The sequence below is a fragment of the Ahaetulla prasina genome, chromosome 8 (genome assembly GCF_028640845.1).
Source record: "Ahaetulla prasina isolate Xishuangbanna chromosome 8, ASM2864084v1, whole genome shotgun sequence".
NCBI classification, from domain to species: domain Eukaryota; kingdom Metazoa; phylum Chordata; class Lepidosauria; order Squamata; family Colubridae; genus Ahaetulla; species Ahaetulla prasina.
In genome coordinates, this window is record NC_080546.1 from 79,358,678 (window position 1) to 79,380,422 (window position 21,745).

Consider the following 21,745-nt stretch of genomic DNA (forward strand, 5'->3'; position numbering starts at 1 on the left):
CGGTTCACAGGCATATAAAACATCAATATACAAAATTAAAATAATCTTTAAAAAACTTATTCCAATGCCCTATTATTAAAAATAAAAATATAAATATTAAAATCAATTTAAAACCCCTGTAAATTTAAAATCTAAGCCAGTCCTGCACAGATGAATAAGTGTGTCTTGAGCTCGCGACGGAAGGTTCGAAGGTCCGGAAGTTGACGGAGTCCTGGGGGGAGCTCGTTCCAGAGGCGGGAGCCCCACAGAAGGCCCTTCCCTGGGCGCCGCCAGACGACACTGCCTAGCTGACGGCACCCTGAGGTCCCTCTCTGTGAGGCGCAGGTCGGTGAGAGGTATCTGGTCGCAGTAGGCGGTCCCGTAGATAACCCGGCCCTATGCCATGGAGCGCTTTAAAGGTGGTCACCAAAACCTTGAGCGCACCGGAAGGCCACAGGTAGCCAGTGCAGCCTGCGCAGGATGGGTGTTATGCGGGAGCCACGAGGGGCTCCATCTATCACCAGCGCAGCCGCATTCTGGACTAACTGTAGCCTCCGGATGCCCTTCAAGGAAGCCCCATGTAGAGGCGTTGCAGTAATCCAGGCGAGGCGTCACGAGGCGTGGTGACCGTGCATAGGGCCTCCCGGTCCAGAAAGGCGCAACTGGCGCACCAGGCGAACCTGGTAGAGCGCTCTCCTGGAGCGGCCGTCAAATGATCTTCTAGAGACAGCCGTTCATCCAGGAGGCGCCTAAGTTGCGCACCCTCTCCGCCGGGGCCAGTGACTCGCCACCGATGGTCAGCCGCGGATTTAGCTGACTGTGCGGGATGCGGCATCCACAGCCACTCTGTCTTGGAGGATTGAGCTTGAGCCTGTTTCTCCCCATCCAGACCCGTCGGCCTCCAGACACCGGGACAGCACTTGATAACCGTTGGGGTGGTCGGTGTGAAAAAGTACAGCTGGGTGTCATCCGCATACAGCTGGTACTTCACACCGAAACCACTGATGATCTCACCCAGCGGCTTCATGTAGATGTTAAACAGAAGGGGCGAGAGAATCGACCCCTGCGGCACCCCACAAGTGAGGCGCCTCGGGGCCGACCTCTGCCCCCCTGTCAACACCGACTGCAACCGGTCGGAGAGATAGGAGGAGAACCACCGATAAACGGTGCCTCCCACTCCCAATCCCTCCAACCGGCGCAGCAGGATACCATGGTCGATGGTATCGAAAGCCGCTGAGAGGTCTAATAGGACCAGGGCAGAGGAACAACCCCTATCCCTGGCCCTCCAGAGATCATCCACCAACGCGACCAAAGCCGTCTCCGTGCTGTAACCGGGTCGGAAACCGGATCAAAGAAAATATATATATACACACACACACACACAATTACTTTTGTTTGTACTTGGAAACTGCTTCTGGACTTTGAGCAAATGACACTTTGCTTTTGGGTTTTTACCGATTAATAGATTGGTTGTTATAGAAACGGCTAGTTTATATTATTATGCAAAAGCAAAAAGTTGAGGTTTGATGTTATTGTTTTATTCTACCGCACCAAAGGGAGTCAAAAGTCAATGCCTTTTCTTTCTTTTTTCCCTTTGCACCACACTGTTCCCTTGCTTTTTTCCTCTCCTATTTCCCTGTTGTTTTCTTTTGTACTTTTGTATGATATATATGATAAACAAATATATAAACACAAAAATCAAGAAATGGCTGCATAGCAAATAATTAAGAATACCTTTCACATAATTGCAACCTGGTGATTACAAGGGCATTGTTTAAAATACGATTTGCAACAATCGGCGCAAGATTTTTATAAAGTCACTCTGGAACGATTTGTCTTTACTGAAAAATATGTCAATAATAAGAAATAAAACTGGACTTCCCACCTAGAGGAAAATGGGAAGGGCGATTCTTAGTTGCCTGTTGAATTCTGTTGATCGTTTTAGGGTTAGAAACAACTGGGATCTGTTTTAGTTTTCTCTTTATTTTTGTTCTGCACTGTCCAGAGTTGTAATTTTTAAATTGGGTGGAAATTATCACAGCCCTTAACAGATTTAATAGACTAACAGAGTTGGAAGGGACCTTGTAGGTCATCTAGTCCAACCCACCGCCCAAGCAGGAGACCCTACACCATTTCTGACCAACGGCATTTCTTCTTGAAAGCTTCCAGGGATGAAGCTCCCACAACTTCCGAAGGCAACTTCTGTTCCATTGGTCGATTGTTCTCACTGTCAGAAAAGGAATCCTTATTTCCAGGTTGAATCTCTCCTTGATCGGTTTCCATCTATTATTCCTGGCCTTCAGGTGCTTTGGAAAATAGCTTGACCCCCTCCTCCTCTCTGTGGCAGCCCCTCAAATATTGAAAGACTGCTATCATGTCTCCCCTGGTCCTTCTCTTCACGAGACTAGCCACGATCAGTCCCCTAATCATCTTGGTTGCTCTTCTCTGCACTCTTTCTAGAGTCTGAACATCATGGATATTGTTAATGAATTCGGTACCTCAGGCCATGGTGAGACTTTTCTGCCAAAAGTTGTCTTCATGCCCACATTCAGCTGCCACTTTGGCTCACAAATTACAGATTGCTCTCTTAGTCACTGGGCATCTGGCTATATTTATGAGATGGTCAAAGTCTGGATAATATTAGAAGTCTAACATTTAATATTAGTAGTTCTTATCTTAATTCAATATATAGTCCTTGTTCTGTCCCCCTCGCCTCAGTCCGAGCGATGGCTTAATTAGCCAGCACTATCAGCTCTGGCAGCAAACTAGCGAGCGTCTGCCAAGTGTCTCTGTTATCTCCCTTGATGCCGATGAGTCAACAAACAGTACTTCAGCTCTAGTCAAGCAGTTGATTTTCCTGCTACGAAGAGGCATAGCAGCCCTTGCTGCTTTTATATCCTGTGGGGTGTGGCTCCATGACTCAGTACTTCCTAGGCCTGCCCCACCCCTGCTTCTGTTGTTCCCGCCTCTCCTGCCTATGAAACCTAGGGTCCAGCCAGGCCTGATTGCCATCAGCTGGGTCTGGAGGCGTGGCCTGGGGGGGAAGAGTCAGGGGACAGAGGCCTCATTATCTTCTCCACCTGGCCTGCTTCTGACTCCTGGAGCTGAGCCAGGGAGGCCGGTGCTTCTGAGGTAAGTCCTGATGGCCCTTCCCCCTCACTTTCCAAGTCACTTTCTGGCAGGGGGCCCAGCTCGGGGGGCGCAGACACAACAGTCTTTGACTTACAACAGTTCCACTTAGTCCCCATTTGAAGTTATAACAGCACTGAAGAAAGTGACTTACAACTATTTTTCACACTTACGATCATTGTGGCATCCCCATGGCCACATGATCCAAATTCAGAAGCTTGGCAATTGACTCATACTTAGGACGGGTGCAGTGTCCCGGGGTCATGTGATCCCGTTTTGTGATCTTCTGAGAAGCAAAGTCAATGGGGAAGCCACAATCATTTAACAACTGTGATACTGACTTAATAGCTGCAGAGATCGCTTAACAACCCTGGCAAGAAAAATGGTAAACTGGGGGAAAACTTAATAAAGGTTCACTTAACAACAATTTTGGGCTCAGTTGTGGTTATAGGTTAACGACTATACTTCTTATTTCATTCCTATCCTGTCATTACAATGTATTTGTATGTTAAGAAGTAGGTTGTGATAAGTTTCTAAAATAGGTTTCCACTAATTGATTCCTTCAATCTTTTATGCATTATTGTAAATAAATAAAGGGGCAGGATTTTTAATCTCACAATTTTCCCCCAGACCTTAATTCTTCAATATAAAAAGTTGGTATCTTGTCCAGTTACTCCATAAATTAGGATAGATGATGCTACTGGGTATTAATAATAATTCTAAGAAGTTTAAGAGTAGGTCCAGAAGAGCTTGATTGCTACAAAGGTTAGTTTTTGCATATTTGGCTCCAAGAAAAAACATGCTTTCCTAAATTTCAAAAGGTGGCATGGATGCCATGTTAAAATACTAATATCACTTTTATGCAAATTAATATTTAATCAATTTATTAGCCACTTTTAAGAGAATAGCGGGAAACCAGAGCTGTAAACTAACTGAGGAAGTTGGAGATACCTTGGTGCTCTCCAAGTTTGCTTGTTTTCTAGCAGACGTTTCATTACCCAGTTAGGTAACATCATCAGTGCTGGTAAGGAGTGCTGTTTGCTGTCAATTTATAGTCTGGTGATTTTTTTTATTTATTTGAATTTATATCCCGCCCTTCTCCCAAGACTCAGGGTGGCTTACATTGTGTAAGGCATTTTCCTGTCTGCGCGGGTAGAGGCAGCCTTAGAGATTCTTTGGTTGGGCTGTTGACTGATGACTCTTTAGAAGTTTCTTGATTGGGGCATTATTTACTTGATTGCTGGTCTGAAGTTGATCTTGAAATTAATCTATCTTGATCTGAGTGCTGATTACTGGTGGAGAGGTGCTGGAGTCTTTTTCTCTTTTGGGCTGGTTGATCGTCTCTTTTGCATTTGGTTCTGCAACCCAACAAGACAGACACAGACTTCAGAGGATAATTAGAACTGCAGAAAAAATAATGGCTACCAACCTGCCTTCCATTGAGGACCTGTATACTGCATGAGTCAAAAAGAGGGATGTGAAAATATTTACAGACCCCTCACATCAACTCCTACCCTCAAAACGACGCTATAGAGCACTGCACATCAGAACAACTAGGCACAAGAACAGTTTCTTCCTGAATGCCATCACTCTGCTAAACAAATAATTCCCTCAACACTGTCAAACTATTTACTAAATCTGCACTACTATTAATCTTCTCATCGTTCCCATCACCCAGCTCCTTCCACTTATGACTGTAACTTTGTTGCTTGTATCCTTACGATTTATACTGATACTGTTTTCTGATTGCTTATTTGTACCCTATGACTATCATTAAGTGCTGTACCTTAGAATTCTTGATGAAGGTATCTTTTCTTTTATGTACACTGAGAGCGTATGGACCAAGACAAATTCCTTGTGTGTCCAATCACATTTGGCCTATAAAGAATTCTATGCTATGCTATGCTATTTATTATTATTATTATTATTTATTGAATTTTTATTCTCTTCTCCCGACTCAATTCAACCTAAAATACAAAATATGTACAATTAAAACAAATTAAAACATAGCAAAATTACAAAAAATGCTATGCTATGCTATGCTATGCTATGCTATGCTATGCTATGCTATGCTATGCTATGCTATTTCTATTCCTATTCCTATTCCTATTCCTATTCTATTCATTTGTTTATTTTCCCAAAAGGCAACTGGACTTTCTTGCTTTTTCCGAGAATACGTTTTGCTTCTCATCCAAGAAGCTTCTTCCGTTCTTGGATGAGAAGCGAACGGAAGAAGTTTCTTCGCGTGAGAAGCGAAACGCCTTCCAAGAGAAAGCAAGAAAGTCCAGTTGAGTTTTTTGGGGGCGGGGAGGGGGGGAAGCGCCCCTCTGGGACAACCAGGATGACTAAGAACTCTATAGAAAATTCAGCCCAACGGACGCGACAGCTAGCGCATGCGTGCAGGGGCTCTCTCGTGCAGGCCGGGCAGAGAGGCGGGGCTTCTCGGGCCTTCACGGCCCCTCTAGCCAGTAGCTGCCGAGGCTTCCGACGACCGGATGTTGTGATTGTGACTGTTCCTGTCCCTCCCCTTCCGGGGGAGCTCGACGGGCGCTTCCTCCCGGCGGTTCTGAGGGGAAAGATTTCAGCCAGTCTTTTTTTGTTGTTGTTGTTGTTTTGGCCCGGGCGGCAGCGGCGACGACGGTTGCTTGGGCTGACCGTCTCCCTCGCTTGGCTTCCCGGCTCTCGAGTCTCTCTGCCTCTCCTCGAAGGCTCCTCGGGAGAGTCACCGTGGCCCGGCCTCGGTCATGGCGGACTTCGACGAGATTTACGAGGAAGAGGAAGACGAGGAGCGGGCCTTGGAGGAGCAGCTGCTGAAGCACTCGCCGGACCCGGTGGTGGTGCGCGGCTCGGGCCATGTGACCGTGTAAGGAAGGGCCGCGGAGAAGGGCGAAGAGGGCGGCGGGCATTGGAAGGCCGGGCAGGCAGCCTTTCCGGGGCTGCTCCTCCCCCTCGTCCCCCATCCCCAGCCGACCTTTCACGCGGCTTCTTCTAATGCGGTCTAAGGAAACCGGCTTCTCCTTTCCATACAAGGCCGATCCGTAGCGAAGGACCGCCGCTAAAAAGGCTCTCCTTTCGTTACACAAGCCCCGGAGGGGGGAAAAAAAAACAACTTACATTCCGGAATTTCCCTCAAGTTTTTGCTAAGCGGGGTTGTTGTTTTGTTGTTGTTTTTTCCCCTTCCCCCTTTTGCTTCCGCCGCTTTTAACGATTCCTCCACGGAGCGATTCTTTGGGCGGTTGTTCTTTATGTGCAGGTAGTCCTCGACTTACGACCACGGCGGAGCCCAAAGTTTCTGTTGCTAAGGGAGACAGATGGAAGGAAGGAAGGAAGGGAGGTTTTGCCCCCGTGTTACCACTTTTCTGTGTACGTTAAGGTGTAGATAGATATATGTGTATGTATGAAGCATGGCTACATGTGTTGACCCATTTTACAACTTTTCTTCGTATGTTAGAGTGTAGAGTAGATATGTGTGTGTGTGTAGCGTCTCTACATGTGTGTTGACCCATTTTGCAACTTTTCTTGGTAGGTTAGGGTGTAGGTAGATATATGTCTATGTATGAAGCATGTCTACATGTGTGTTGACCCATTTTACAACTTTTGGTAGGTTAGGGTGTAGGTAGATATATGTCTATGTAGAATAGAATTTTTTTTTATTGGCCAAGTGTGATTGGACACACAAGGAATTTGTCTTGGTGCATATGCTCTCAGTGTACATAAAAGAAAAGATACGTTCATCAAGGTACAACATTTACAACACAATTGATGATCAATATATCAATGTAAATCATAAGGATTGCCAGCAACAAGTTATAGTCATACAGTCATAAGTGGAAAGAGATTGGTGATGGGAACTATGAAACGATTAATAGTAGTGCAGATTCAGTAAATAGTCTGACAGTGTTGAGGGAATTATTTGTTTAGCAGAGTGATGGCCTTCGGGAAAAAACTGTTCTTGTGTCTAGTTGTTCTGGTGTGCAGTGCTCTATAGCGTCGTTTTGAGGGTAGGAGTTGAAACAGTTTATGTCCAGGATGCGAGTGATCTGCAAATATTTTCACGGCCCTCTTCTTGATTTGTGCAGTATACAGGTCCTCAATGGAAGGCAAGTTGGTAGCAATTATTTTTTCTGCAGTTCTAATTATCCTCTGAAGTCTGTGTTTTTCTTGTTGGGTTGCAGAACCGAACCAGACAGTTATAGAGGTGCAAATGACAGACTCAATAATTCCTCTGTAGAATTGGATCAGCAGCTCCTTGGGCAGTTTGAGCTTACTGAGTTGGCGCAGAAAGAACATTCTTTGTTGTCCTTTTTTAATGATGTTTTTGATGTTAGCTGTCCATTTGAGATCTTGCGATATGATAGAACCCAGAAATTTGAAGGTTTCTACTGTTGATACTGTGTTGTCAAGTATTGTGAGAGGTGGAAGTATGGAAGGGTTTTTCCTAAAGTCTACCACCATTTCTACGGTTTTGAGTGTGTTCAGTTCCAGATGTATGAAGCATGTCTACATGTGTGTTGACCCATTTTACAACTTTTCTTTGTACGTTAGGGTGTAGGGTAGATGTGTGTGTGTGTAGCATCTCTACATGTGTGTTGACCCATTTTGCAACTTTTCTTGGTAGGTTAGGGTGTAGGTAGATATATGTCTATGTATGAAGCATGTCTACATGTGTGTTGACCCATTTTACAACTTTTGGTAGGTTAGGGTGTAGGTAGATATATGTCTATGTAGAATAGAATTTTTTATTGGCCAAGTGTGATTGGACACACAAGGAATTTGTCTTGGTGCATATGCTCTCAGTGTACATAAAAGAAAAGATACGTTCATCAAGGTACAACATTTACAACACAATTGATGATCAATATATCAATATAAATCATAAGGATTGCCAGCAACAAGTTATAGTCATACAGTCATAAGTGGAAAGAGATTGGTGATGGGAACTATGAAACGATTAATAGTAGTGCAGATTCAGTAAATAGTCTGACAGTGTTGAGGGAATTATTTGTTTAGCAGAGTGATGGCCTTCGGGAAAAACTGTTCTTGTGTCTAGTTGTTCTGGTGTGCAGTGCTCTATAGCGTCGTTTTGAGGGTAGGAGTTGAAACAGTTTATGTCCAGGATGCGAGGGATCTGCAAATATTTTCACGGCCCTCTTCTTGATTTGTGCAGTATACAGGTCCTCAATGGAAGGCAAGTTGGTAGCAATTATTTTTTCTGCAGTTCTAATTATCCTCTGAAGTCTGTGTTTTTCTTGTTGGGTTGCAGAACCGAACCAGACAGTTATAGAGGTGCAAATGACAGACTCAATAATTCCTCTGTAGAATTGGATCAGCAGCTCCTTGGGCAGTTTGAGCTTACTGAGTTGGCGCAGAAAGAACATTCTTTGTTGTCCTTTTTGATGATGTTTTTGATGTTAGCTGTCCATTTGAGATCTTGCGATATGATAGAACCCAGAAATTTGAAGGTTTCTACTGTTGATACTGTGTTGTCAAGTACTGTGAGAGGTGGAAGTATGGAAGGGTTTTTCCTAAAGTCTACCACCATTTCTACGGTTTTGAGTGTGTTCAGTTCCAGATGTATGAAGCATGTCTACATGTGTGTTGACCCATTTTACAACTTTTCTTTGTACGTTAGGGTGTAGGGTAGATGTGTGTGTGTGTGTAGCATCTCTACATGTGTGTTGATCCATTTTACAACTTTTGGTAGGTTAGGGTGTAGGTAGATATATGTCTATGTATGAAGCATGTCTACATGTGTGTTGACCCATTTTACAACTTTTGGTAGGTTAGGGTGTAGGTAGATATATGTCTATGTAGAATAGAATTTTTTTTTATTGGCCAAGTGTGATTGGACACACAAGGAATTTGTCTTGGTGCATATGCTCTCAGTGTACATAAAAGAAAGATCGTTCATCAAGGTACAACATTTACAACACAATTGATGATCAATATATCAATGTAAATCATAAGGATTGCCAGCAACAAGTTAGTCATACAGTCATAAGTGGAAAGAGATTGGTGATGGGAACTATGAAACGATTAATAGTAGTGCAGATTCAGTAAATAGTCTGACAGTGTTGAGGGAATTATTTGTTTAGCAGAGTGATGGCCTTGGGAAAAACGGTTCTTGTGTCTAGTTGTTCTGGTGTGCAGTGCTCTATAGCGTCGTTTTGAGGTAGGAGTTGAAACAGTTTATGTCCAGGATGCGAGTGATCTGCAAATATTTTCACGGCCCTCTTCTTGATTCGTGCAGTATACAGGTCCTCAATGGAAGGCAGGTTGGTAGCAATTATTTTTTCTGCAGTTCTAATTATCCTCTGAAGTCTGTGTTTTTTCTTGTTGGGTTGCAGAACCGAACCAGACAGTTATAGAGGTGCAAATGACAGACTCAATAATTCCTCTGTAGAATTGGATCAGCAGCTCCTTGGGCAGTTTGAGCTTACTGAGTTGGCGCAGAAAGAACATTCTTTGTTGTCCTTTTTTAATGATGTTTTTGATGTTAGCTGTCCATTTGAGATCTTGCGATATGATAGAACCCAGAAATTTGAAGGTTTCTACTGTTGATACTGTGTTGTCAAGTACTGTGAGAGGTGGAAGTATGGAAGGGTTTTTCCTAAAGTCTACCACCATTTTTACGGTTTTGAGTGTGTTCAGTTCCAGATGTATGAAGCATGTCTACATGTGTGTTGATCCATTTTACAACTTTTGGTAGGTTAGGGTGTAGGTAGATATATGTCTATCAATGTAGCGTGCTTCCATGTGTGTTGCTCTATGTTACGATTTTTCTTGGTACGTTAGGTTGTAGTAGATATACGTGTATGTATGTAGTGTGTACATGTGTGTTATGTATGTGTGCACTTTTGAGAGCAGGCAACAGAATTTCCTTTTCAATGAGTGCCAGAGTGCCCACATGGGGAAAAAAATGACAATAATGGTTATCTTTAGCTTATCTTGCCAGGTTTGTTAAGTGGACACTGCGGTTGTTGACTTAGTAACACAGGTTGTTAAGTGACTCCGGCTTCCCCATTGACTTTGCTTGTCACAAGGTTGCTAACGGGGATTGGGTGACCCTGGGACACTGCATCAGTCATAAATCTGAGACAGTTGTCAAGCATCTGAATGTAAATGACCTGACCATGCGGATGTTGCAATGGTTGTAAGTGTGAAGAATAGTCATAAGTCACTTTGTTGGGTGCTGTTGTAACTTTGAATGGTCACTAAATGAAATGTAAATTGAGGACTACCTGTACGTTAGAGGGGTTAAAGTGGAGACCCGATTTGTGCTTTGGTCTTCAGGCTCCGAATAAAAACCTACCTGAAGCCATGATGGAATGAGAGATGCCTTTTGTGTTCTCCCTAGTTGTTACGCTAGGTCAGTACCAGGTAGTCCTCAACTTATGACCACAGTTGAGCCCAAAGTTTATGTTGGTAAGTGAGACATTGATTAAGTTTTTTCCCATTTTACAACTTTTCTCTATAAGTTAGGGTGCATGTAGACATGTGTATGTATCTGTGTTATGTGTGTGTACACTTTTGAGAGCAGGTGACAGAATTTCATTTTCAATGAGTGCCAGAGGGCCCACAGGAAAAAAAAATGACAATAAAGGTGAATCACTGCAGTTGTTAAGTTAGTAACATGGTTGTTAAGTGAATCTGGCTTCCCCCTTGACTTTGCTGGTCAGAAGGTTGCAAAAGGGGATCACATCATTCCCGGATGCGCGCATGACAATCTGCTGTCCTTCGCGCATGGGGCAGTGCTGAAAACCGGTGTGCACATGCGAACTGGCCAGCTGATTGTGGGTGCACATGCGTGCCAGAACCTGGAGGTGCAGCTCTTGTGGGGCGCAATCCCTTTGCGCACACGGCAGGGCCATTTACTTCTAGTTTTCAGCAAAAAAAAATGACCATTATAAACAATGGGTTTGCTTAACAATGGCTGCATTGGCTTAAGAATTGCCGCAAAAAAATGTAAAATCATGTCAGTCACATAGGTATCTTGAGCTATGACTATCATGACATATGATGAAAATTTCAGGCTTCATTACCCTCATAAGTCACACCCTAACTGTACTCTTCAGTGGTATATTAAATTGTATCTTCAGTCTCACAACCTGAAGGCAAAAGATCCTTTGCTATATGCTATCTTGAAATCCTGGGGAAAAAAGGGTTTGGTTTAAGAAATTGCAGATAAGTGTTTACAATTTTGCTATTGTATACAAAACATTATTTCATATAGCTAGTGAAGACTCATGTAGTAGATTACAGGATCTAAGTTACCTGGGCTGATATTGAAAAAGCTCAATAGGGTCAGACTGGTCTACTACTTGGATAGAGACCATTATGAATTTCAGAATTGTAGATTAATTTTTTTTTTAAATGTGAAAGAAGGCAATGCAGAGGTAAATGTCTTCTGTATTGCTGAATCTATCCATGTTGAACTTGTCTTGAAGGAAACTTTACTTAAAATGATTTGAGTCATTTTATTTAAGATTCAGAGTATATATTACATATACCCATATACACCTGCATTCAAATTGTACTCTCTGCAAAGCCTTAAGAGTGGCCATGTGGTTTGTCTGATTGTTTAGTTCAGGCCAAGGGAATATCAGATTATACACTACTACTATGCTTGTAAATTGAATTCCTTTTTGGGGTTTTGGTATGTTGTATATGTTCATTGCCTGGACTTATTTGTAAAAATAATAAAAGCAGGATATAAAGAAAAGAAAAGAGAACAAACAAACAAGAAATCACAGTGTTTGGGTCAGTAAGGGAATTCAGCTAATTATGACTAAGGCAGCATATAAAGAATTCAAACAACATAATGATGACGACTTGTCAGGTAGAAGAATGCTTGGAATATGTAGCAACAGCAATACTATAGCTAAATGTAAAAACTTAACGCTTCTGTTAATCACAGCCTTGACCTACTCATGTAATAACAAGTTTGACCTTTTTTGTAAGGCATGAAGAATTCCCTTTAATATATAGTTTCCAAGTAGGACATGCTTGGTTATTTCAACATGATTGTCCTTATTATATGGAATATAATGTATAATTTGCTCTGTTTTTTTCTTATGAACTTGGGCTCATTTCTTGTAGTTTTATTAGTATTGTTTCTCATGAGCCTTAGCTGAAGCACTTTCAGGATACTAATCAGTGTAAGAAATAGTGCAAAATTATAGATTTGGTGTGGATTGTTTGAAACTATTCTGGAAAATTACTAATTAAAATTATTGATTTAAATTATATTTGCAGTACTTGACAGCTATTGCAAATAAAGTACAATATCTTGCAACTAAATATGGTATGCTCTTAATATTTAGGAGCGTAGTAAAAACATTGTAAGCTCCTAATATCTAGGAGCATAGTAAAACATTTACCTGTTGTATTTGTAAAATATTTGTGGAAGTGAGTTTGGGGGATTACCTTAAAATGATTTTCTGTTTTGCTGGGTATATATTCAGTAACTAGTAACATATCTTTATCTAGTTCATTTATTAAAAGTCTAGAAAAATACATGATTTATATGCAATATGATATTTTGTGTGAGAGTTCAGTTCTTAGGAAATGATAACACTGAAAACAATGATAATAAAAATGTAATATATTCCAAAACTAAGTTATCTGCTGCTAACTTCAAACTGGAAGTTACTGGGCTGACAAGGCAGTGGGCAAAGAGAATGTGAACTATATAATTTCAGTTTTTCAAAATGTATAAGGAGGCTAATAGTGAAAATGGGGAAATCATTTTTTTAATGAAGAAGCAAGAATATCCAGGAATAATAAAATAGTTTGCTGGAATGCTCGCTGGAATAAAAAAACATCTTAATGGAGTCACAAAATTATGTGAAGGAAGTTTAAGGTTAAAAGAACCGTATTTCTCACACTACAAGACGCATCAGAACATAAGACACACATTAGTTTTAGAGGAGGAAAACAAGAAAAAAAAATCTACCTCTGCCTCCCAGCATCCTTCCGGTATTCATCTGGCTAGCGTCCTTGCAGTAAACAGCCTGGTTAACATTGCAGCCCCAGCCATGACTCATCAGTGCTCCACTCCGTTGCGCCCACCATCAGTCAACTGAGCTGAGCTGCTGCCGCCGGCGGGGAACACTGGAGTCTTTACTGCCAGGCAGCTGATTGGTGGCTGGATCGGCCTCCCAGAATACTGCCGATCAGCTGTTCTAGGTGGCGGGGATCACTGCCGCCCACTAGAACAGCTGATTGGCGGTATTCTGGGAGGCCGATCCAACTGTCGATCAGCTGCTCTGCAGCAAAGGCTCCAGCATTCCCTTACAGCAGCTCTGATGACAGGCAGCAACACACACACCCCGTAATATTCACTCTATAAGACACACAGACATTTCCACCCACTTTTTTTGTGGGGGGCGTGAAAGTGCGTATATTTTATAGTGTTAAAAATATGGTATGTTACTTGGATGCAACTGTCCAGGAAGCCTCTCCTGCATCCCAGCAGCTTTTTTCTATTGATTTCAAAGACAATGAGAGCAGGCAGGAAGACAGGTTTTCCAAGTGAATAGAATATTTTTTTTTTATTAAGGCCACTGACTAGAATTACAAATAGAAGACATTTAAAGTAAGTCTTCCAGGTGTCATTTTGGGTTTCTAACATAAACCTCAAAATGCGTTTATTTGTAGTTAGGAAAGAACTCATTTTGCCAGAGACCCAGTCCTAGGAATTTTTGCAAGCCAAAAAAGTGTTCAAGATAATAGTCTGACCTTGAGATAACTGAGGTTCATGTCACTTAACTGTGTCAGCCTTATGAAGTATAAATACATTTGACATACCTTCCTAAGGTTAATTAACCTTCCTAAGGTTAATACCTGAAACATAATTTCAAGAAATTAACTTATTGCAAGTGTGTTTTCAAAGGGAATGCCATCCCAATTTAAAAAGTCTGAAATACTGTCCTCTAATTCAGTTTCCACAAAAAGTTTGGTCTATTAGCCACAGCATCTTTTCTTGATCTCAGAAATTATTCAGATTCTGGATACACTTGGTAGCTTGTGAAAAATGGGAAGATAGACTACAAGTTCTTGATGACGTTCTTTAGCAATAATTGTCTGGTTCAGGCTGTTCAAGCAGATATTTATAAGTTAGAATTTATTTATGTATGTATTGAACTTACATATCATCCATTTCAGTAGATGGCTTATAATCAAACCACCTCTTTCACATTTGAAGTGGATGGTTTTTATCATTTTGGATGTATTATTTGTTGAGCTGAATATTTTGAGCTGAATAAAATCCTTGGTTATATGTGTTTTGTAGTCCAGTAGTTATCTTAACTTTCTAGGGATGGAAATGCTTAAATATCCTAAATATCTCTTACTAGAATACTTACTCTTTTTACCTACCCAGATAATTATTAGCAAACCAGGATATTTTTTTATAAGTTGTATTTACTATATTTGACATAATAGCCCCTTTCTTTTACTACCCTATTGCTGCTTTATTGTCTTGGAGCATAACTGTTTATTTCTGTGACACTTATTATCCTTACATCTCCATGGGATGCAAATAGATACCACACAAATTCTCTTTTACTGTTCTATAGCATGGTTATCTTCTGGACATTTGGTCAAAAGAAATTATAAAGCTTGCCACAAATTCTACTGACAAAAAGGAAATATAAAGAGAAGTGAATTTAAACAATATAAAGGTTTTATACTATATCCATGTTATGCATTTGTACTGTTCTGTCCAATACTAATTGGGTATATAAATATTTTCTTTTTTTTCCCTCTGACAAATATATGTCTTAATTTTTTGAAGTTGACATAGGGGAAAATATATTGAAGACCTGAAAAATACTTTTTTAATTGAAGCTCTACTTCAATTTTCTTAAGAATAGATAACACATACCATTTTTCATATAAGATTTTCTGTTATTAATGCTGTATAATTAATCATGATACTTGTTCTTAATGGGTAAGGAAATTTTGAATTATAAGATAATAGGAATCAGGTCATCCCTAGAATTAAGTTTCAGCGTTGGCTGAGAATAGGTATAAACTGTAAGCAGTATGCTAGTTGTATACTTCACTGTTGATATAAAATATAACATTTGTCTTCAAGGGGATTTGTCCTTAGAATATCTTTTAAATGTCATTTATAAACTAAACAGTTCCTTATAAACTGTTGGGATATTCTTTGGGGCTTATTTATTTCTTTAACAACTTTCGATTGAAAAAGTTTCTCCAGAATGACCCATAATGATGACATCTTTTCCCTCAACCTTACAACCAAGATGACTGGTGCAAACTTTAAAAGGCACCGAGAAGGAGGAGAAGGCGGCAACGTTTTTAGTTACCAAGTTCTTGTAGCAATCAGCTTAAGCGGCTTGGCGCTGGCTTCACAGTGCAGGCAGTCCTCCTGCTTTCCTATCCTCCCTCCGGTAAAGCTTTATGACGTGGCGGCTGCCAGGAGACTGTTGCTGGAGAGAAGCTGGCTGCTCCGTAAGACTGGTATACGGTGGCACAATTTCCCTTACTGCAGCCTTGTAGGTTAGCAGCTGCAAGGTTTTATCACCAAGTCTGCTTGACCTCTTTGATTGTTTAGCATTCTGCACCACAGTGCTGCTGTAATTTTCTAAGAAAAAGGTCTTACTCAAATTCTCAGTGTTTCCTGTTATGGCTTAGTCCTTGTATCCTCTTCTTGCAGTATAAATTTTACCATTCTAGAAAGGTAACGATAAAGGCTTATTGGAAGTAAAGTATACATACATATATCTTGTGATATATAAAAAGTTTGCAAATTGCCCTAACTTTTGGAGACTGCAGTCTACCTCATGAAAATAGAGGTTTTGTTTTCATCTGGCAAAAGTTTACACACATACATGAGAAGCTATGGAATGTTTCATATTTCTTGCCTTTAAGCCATGCTGTTCAGTCTGCAAGACAGTTTTGTGAAACTTAAATGTGCGTGAAATAAGTGCAGCAAGCACATACAATAGTAGAACTTGGCTACATTACATTTTTCTAGCTGTCTGAGGTTACTTTAACATATATGGCAAGAAAAAAGGCTTTCCCCCCTTTCAGGGGAGATTCTTTTGCAGAATGAGTTTATTAACAAGTGACGCTGAACAGTTCAAAGAAACGTAAAACTAAGTAAGAAATATAACTGCATATGTTACATGTATAGCACTATGCGCAGGTTAAAATTATCCTCGGTAACTATCAGAATCTAATAATTTACTTCAAAATAATTGTTTTAAATTTCATGCTTAGTGCTGTTTAATTAATAAAAGAAAAAAAAGAAGAAAACATGATGCATTAAAAGTGCTTGAACAAAAAATAAAAAATATAGCAAAGGAAACAAAACAGTATATGTCAAAACAGTAAAGAGCTACAATTCTGTATTTATCTAATGCAAATATTCAAGTACATACATATTTCAAACACATTCATACGGCAGTCATTTTTAACAAACTGTATTGGGTACCTATTTGGTACAAATATTTCATTATATTGTCTTTACAAATTCTGTGGGCAATCTGCTCCTAGGTGGCAAATGCAATTACTTCACGGGTGTCAAACTCGTGGTGTCACGTTGCCATCATGTGACGTATTGTGATGTTTTCCCCCTTCGCGGAGCTGGGATGGGCGTGGCCTGTGTGTGACGCATCTGGCTCATGGGCCACCAGTTTGACACTCCTGAATTAGGTTTTCAGTCCATTGAATGAATGATGCCATCCATTTATCTTTCCAATGCTGCAGCATCAGCCTTTTAGCTGCAGTAAGGACATGGAGAATCATTTATGTTGTCCATTAAATACTGTCAGATTCCATCTGTTAAGTATATAGTTCAAATGAATACTGTATGATCCTCCAAAGATTTTAACTTTCAATTCACATAATCATATTTGCTTTATCTACTTTCTCCCCAAACTTGATAAATATAAAACATTGTAGAAGCACATGATTTAAAAAAAACATTATCCTTATTATATCGCCAACAAAGTGTTGTTGTTGTTTTTTTGTGCTTATTCCTTTATTTGTCTATACAATTAAGGTATCCTCAACCCCATTTGGCGTTCAGTCACTGATTGGTCAGGGGGTGATTCTTTGATTTGAATTTTTGATTCAACTGGAATTTGCAATCAATTTGCTTTAGAATTTGATCGGAAGGTTGTTGTTGTTGTTTTTTAATAAAAAAGTTTTATTTCCATTTTCCAACAGCCTATTCAATATACAGTCTCTTATTCAACATTAGTCATTAGTTATTAACTTTCATTTGTTACTTATTCGAACCTGCCCAGCTACCACTTCCTTCCTTAAAAAAACCTTTCCTCCTCCCTTCTCTACTTTCTTCTACTTTCTTCATTCTTCCTCTCCTCCTTCCCACTTTTCTCTTCAACCCTTTCTAACCTCTCTCTTTCTCTCCTCCTTCCCCACTTTTCTCTTCAACCCTTTCTAACCCTCTCTCTTTCCCCTTTCTTCTTCCTCAAAAAGTGTTGTTTTTGACAGTCCTTTTCTATACAAATGTAATGGAGTTCTGAATATTACTTTTATTGTCATAATCTGAGATCTTTTGACACTCCTAGCTGTAGAAGTTAAGACACTGCCATTGTCTAGACAATACTTTATTTCACTCATTGTTTAACTTTAATATATCAAATTGATTTATTAGCAACAAATATCTGTAAGAACTAATAGTTAGGTTTTCTAGCTTTAAAAAGTCTTTAATAAGTTGTTCTAGTATCTCAGTATCTTCAGACTCTGACAGTGCTGCTAATCCAAACAATGTTGTTAAGAAACATACCATAATTTTGAATTTATTTCATTTCATTTCATTTCTGCTCTCTCTCTTTCTCTCCCTCCCCCCTCCCCCTCTCCCTCTCCAGTTTGGGTTATCACAACTTCTTTTGTCTTTACCCCTTTGGAGATTTCCTCCATATCAGGCTGAAAGCCTTATTAAAAAGGAGCTTCAAACTTCAAATATTTGGTTGGAGATTAGGAAATTAGGTTACTGTTTAGGAACAGTAAATCTGGGTGTGGTGTATATTTTGCTTTATTCTGTGGACAGTGATTTAGGCTCTTATTGTTCTGACCCAGCCTTAGCAGAAGCAAGAAACTGACTCCTTGTCACAAAAAAACCCTCTTTATTTACCTCTTGTGAATTAATTGCATTCACCCACCAAAAAATCCAGGCAATAGTCCTTCAAAGAGTTAAACTGCAGTAACAGACCTTATCAGTTCCTTGTGATAATTGAAACACAATGAGCAAAAGTTTCAGAAATAAGAACTGTTGTCTCCTATGACAACCACTCCCCTTTCAGACCATTCAGCATCCATGTGTGCTTTGCTTCCCGAATCAACTCCTTGTCCTCCATTATTCACCTCTCCTAACTGCTTTGCGCATATATGCATCTGGAACAGGCCCCAGCTGTTCTTCCTCCTTAGTCATATCAGCCTCCAAAGACAGCCTCCACCTCTCTGGTGGCTGGAAAATGTCGGACGGCCATGGCTCTATCTATGCGTCTGACACAGAGCATCTATCAGAGTCTTCTCCAGACTCCAGAACTGGCCCAAGTTCCTCCCCAACCTCATCGTGCAAGTCTGCCATCAGCTCCGCTGGCAGCTGGTGGGCCACAACACTTAATTTTAATTTTAATTTGTTTTTAACTGTACGTATTTTGTATTTTATTTCTGGCTGTACACCGCCCTGAGTCCTTCGGGAGAAGGGCGGTATAAAAATGTAATAAATAATAAATAATAATAATAATTAAGACTGTCTGTGTCTATGTCTGTGTATGCTTGTAGCTAGAATGGGGGGGGGTCCCTTTATAGAATAGATTCATAGATTTGAAAGCTGTTCCACTGTTGAAATGTTAGGCCAAGTTGTCGTTGAATAAATCATGGCAAATCTTTTATGAAGATGTGTATTGGATAAATATGATTAAGATGCTGTACAGATCAGTGGTAGTCAACCTGGTCCCTACCGCCCACTAGTGGGCGTTCCAGCTTTCATGATGGGCGGTAGGGGTTTTGTCTGATCCTGAAGCACTTTCCTTTTTTTAATTTAATTGACTTTTTTTAAAAAAAATCATAGCATTATTTAAAAACATTTTCATTCGGTTTTCATACAATTTCCCGTGACAATTTAAATTTCTGAAAATATACTATTTGTTTCGCCCACGCATAAGTTTAGTTCATGTTACGTAAGTGAAACTAAATGGTGCTATAGTGCGACCGCAAACAAAAGAGCCTCATCCCAGAATAGCTTGCGCATCTCCCCCGACACCACCCAGTTGTAACAAACAAGCAGAGCTGGTAGCCGGTGCCCCCCCCCAAAACCTAATCCACGATGCGCAAGAGGCATGCACAGACGACAATGCACGCAGCATTACTGTGGAAAAGTTAGAAAATTTTACTACTAACAGAGGTACAAAAGTGGGCGGTAGGTATAAAAAGGTTGACTATCCCTGGTATAGATGTTCAATGAGAAGTAAGTCATACTAAGTTCATTAAAGCATATGTAGCCTTACTTTAGCTGCAATTGCTTTTTAGAATTTTTTTTACTGTAAGGCATGAAACAAGCAGAATAATAACATTGCGGGCTTGTAACATGGAGTTAATAGTGCTTGTGATTTAGGAAGTAAGGCTGTACTGTTATTCAGCACAAACCGAAAACAGAATGGCAGAATTTGGAGTGATTGTTAACTCAGTGGACGGTAATGGAGTTGTCAATCTTGCCCTTTGATAATAAGTTACTTGAAAGCTTAAGGTACTATATAGAAATGCAGCATGATGATAAGTGAGAAAAAAGAAAATTTAAACACGATCGTTTAGTGCTTGTTAGCTTTGGTGTATAGGAATATTGGATTCAGTGATTCACTAATCTGCTCTCAAATTGAGTTAACTTTGTAATAAAATAAATATTGTTGTTCATAGCACCCAATGTGGTATGAATGGAGACAAGAATCAATCTTAATTTGACCATCATTTCACTGTGTCCCATCATCTATCCTTAGAATTTGCAATAGCTTATATATTTGATTGGCTTAGGGACAGTGTTTTGTTTTATGAAAAGAACTATCTATCTACCTACCTACCTGCATACTCACCCATCCATCCATCCATCTATCCCATTGTCCAAAGCAAATCTGGGTGGCTTATAATAGCCCAAATATGAAAACATTAAAGAACATGAACAGGAATTAAATAAAACCAGGAACACACGTACACGAGTGTATATTTTATAGAATGATTGAAATAAGATTTCTTGTGGTAAATTACAATATACATTTACTGAATCAGTAAAATATTGCTGTGCAAATAATGTAGCCTCCCTAGCCAATGCGAACTAGTGGTTAAGGCACCAGGCTAGAAACTGGGAGACTGTGAGTTCTAGTCCCTTAGGTGTGAAAGCCAGATGGGTGATTTTGGCTCAGTCTCCCTCAGCTTGACTCACCTCACAGAGTTGTTGGGAAGAAAATAAGAAGGAATATTAAGTGTACTTGACTTGAGTTATTTATAAAAATAATAAAGGTAGGATGAAAGCAAATAAATCAAAATCTTTTCTTAGTATACAGCTCTAAATGCTTTGTGAAAGTAAAGCAACTATGAAATGAATGATTGGGAATTCATGTAAACAGTTTCATTTTACTTGAGGATAATTCTTTTCAATCAAACTCTGCAGCTTATTCTATTGTTGGCTGCAGTGGGAAAAAGTAGATGGGGGTTAGAACAATTTGTGAAGGGACAATGGATGGAGCGGCAGTAATAAGATCCTGAGAACTTCATTTCTCTCATTCACATGCCTCATTCATTCTTCTCCCTCTCAAGCACAAATTATTTCTGAAGTAGATCTTGGTCAAATGTTTCAAAGAATGCAGTTGATTTGACTTTTCTCCTTTCTTTTTTTCCTCACCCCCCCCCCCTGTTTCCTCAAATTCATACAGACCATATTACAGTAATCTTAAAAAAAGCAAGAGAAATGGGAGATAGGTGTTTGCAGGAGCCTGAAAAACTTAACAGTAAAGCATAATTATAATATCTTTCTGAAGGATGCTACAGAGCTCTGCCATTCAGTTTGGCTTTCTGAACTCATGTGCTCTTGGCTGTTCTTCTGTCATATTCTATATCACAGTGAAAAGAAGTGATCTATGAGGGTGTTTTATGAAGGAGTGACCACAGTAGCTAGAGCCTCTTTCTGAAGGTTCATGGTTGTGTCTGCAAAGTTGTGTGCGCCTCTATGTACTTATTCTGAAACCTGACTGTTCAGTTCTTTGTAAGGTCTTCAATAAAGGATCTTACAAAAGACCCTTTAAGGTCGTCAACATAACTTCTTGTAAGAGAGGAATCATTGCAATTCTTTAATAATCTACATAATGTTTTGTATCTCTCTTCAGTTTCCGATTCCTTTTCCTTTAGTCTCATTTGTTTCTATCATATCCAATTCATCGTTACTTTTGATTATTTCAAGCTTGCTTGGAAGTTCTCATTTCAGATTAAAAATAGATCTTATTTTCTTTTTCTTATTATTTGCTAACATTCTGGATTGAAATATTTTTTTACGGTCTTTTCCTATTTGATTATGGAACTCTGGGTTGAGTCATCATACATACTTCTTATTGCCAAAGGCTATTGTCCTCTATCTTTCCCTGGGTAG

The 21,745-nt window shown here is 40.0% G+C and overlaps 1 protein-coding gene across 1 annotated transcript in view; it reads left to right on the plus strand.

Moving 5' to 3' along the window:
- The first annotated feature begins 5,708 nt into the window (after nucleotides 1-5,708).
- The window catches only part of CHIC2 (cysteine rich hydrophobic domain 2), a 36,309-nt gene continuing 20,272 nt past the window's right edge, over nucleotides 5,709-21,745 (plus strand). Inside the window, exon 1 of the mRNA XM_058192257.1 lies at nucleotides 5,709-5,971. Coding sequence (XP_058048240.1) covers nucleotides 5,853-5,971 — 119 coding nt within the window. The 5' untranslated portion in view covers nucleotides 5,709-5,852. The remainder of the gene's footprint in view (nucleotides 5,972-21,745) is intronic.